General features: G+C 49.3%; 1 protein-coding gene across 1 annotated transcript in view; it reads left to right on the forward strand.

Moving 5' to 3' along the window:
• Positions 1–566, forward strand: part of LOC102206070 (pro-opiomelanocortin) — a 5071-nt gene extending 4505 nt beyond the window's left edge. Inside the window, exon 2 of the mRNA XM_013915651.1 lies at positions 33–566. Coding sequence (XP_013771105.1) covers positions 33–566 — 534 coding nt within the window. The remainder of the gene's footprint in view (positions 1–32) is intronic.
• Positions 567–947: the final 381 nt, after the last annotated feature.

Genomic DNA, 947 nt, shown 5'->3' on the forward strand with positions numbered 1-947 from the left:
GCCTTTGATGGTTTGCACGTTTTGTCCTGCAGGAGTGTATTCAGCTTTGCCACTATGAAAACAACGAGAAGCCCATCATCCCTGGTGATGCCCACCTGCAGCCTCCTCCCCCATCGGGCCCTCTTTCTCTTTTACCTTTCCCTCCGCCCTTCTTCTCCTCTCCTCAGGCCAAACGCTCCTACTCCATGGAGCATTTCCGCTGGGGGAAGCCTGTTGGGCGAAAACGCCGCCCGATTAAAATCTATACCACCAACGGTCTGGAGGAGGAGTCAGCGGAGCTTTTCCCCGGTGAGATGAAAAAGCGGGAGCTCGCTGGTGACATGATGACGATGGACGATAACGAGGGGAAGTTAGCAGAGGGGGGCCAGGAGGAGGTGCCAGATGACAGCCATGAGAAAAAAGATGAAATGTACAAGATGAAGCACTTTCGCTGGGGCGGCCTGCCGGCAAGCAAGCGTTACGGCGGGTTCATGAAGAGCTGGGACGAGCGCAGCCAGAGGCCGCTGATCACGCTCTTCAAAAACGTCATCAACAAAGAAGCCCAGGAGGAGAAGAGGGAGCAGTGAGGAGGGAGAAAAGAGGGAGGGATGGAGAGAAGACGAGCAGACAGAAAAGTTTTATTCACAACTGCAAACAAGTCCTGTGACTAAATACAAGATGTGTTTTTGTCATTGCCACATTATGACAGGGTTATTAATCCACGAGCGCCGCATGATGTAACACGTCCATGAGCAGCAAATATGAAATTATTTGAATACCCCAGTTTTCCAAGTTTTTGGATATTTTGATTCAAAACACGGTAACCACCAAATATTAACAGATCCAATCAGCCTTTCTGTACAAAACAACGTTGGGGCTGCTTTCCATTTGTTTGAGCTGAATAACCAACGAGGAGAGAAAAGAACAAAGGGAAAGAGAGTGGTCTCATGTCACTCAGGTTAATAATG

The sequence above is a fragment of the Pundamilia nyererei genome, unplaced genomic scaffold, assembly GCF_000239375.1.
Source record: "Pundamilia nyererei isolate P.nyererei 1_Seehausen unplaced genomic scaffold, PunNye1.0 scaffold00340, whole genome shotgun sequence".
Classification (NCBI taxonomy): domain Eukaryota; kingdom Metazoa; phylum Chordata; class Actinopteri; order Cichliformes; family Cichlidae; genus Pundamilia; species Pundamilia nyererei.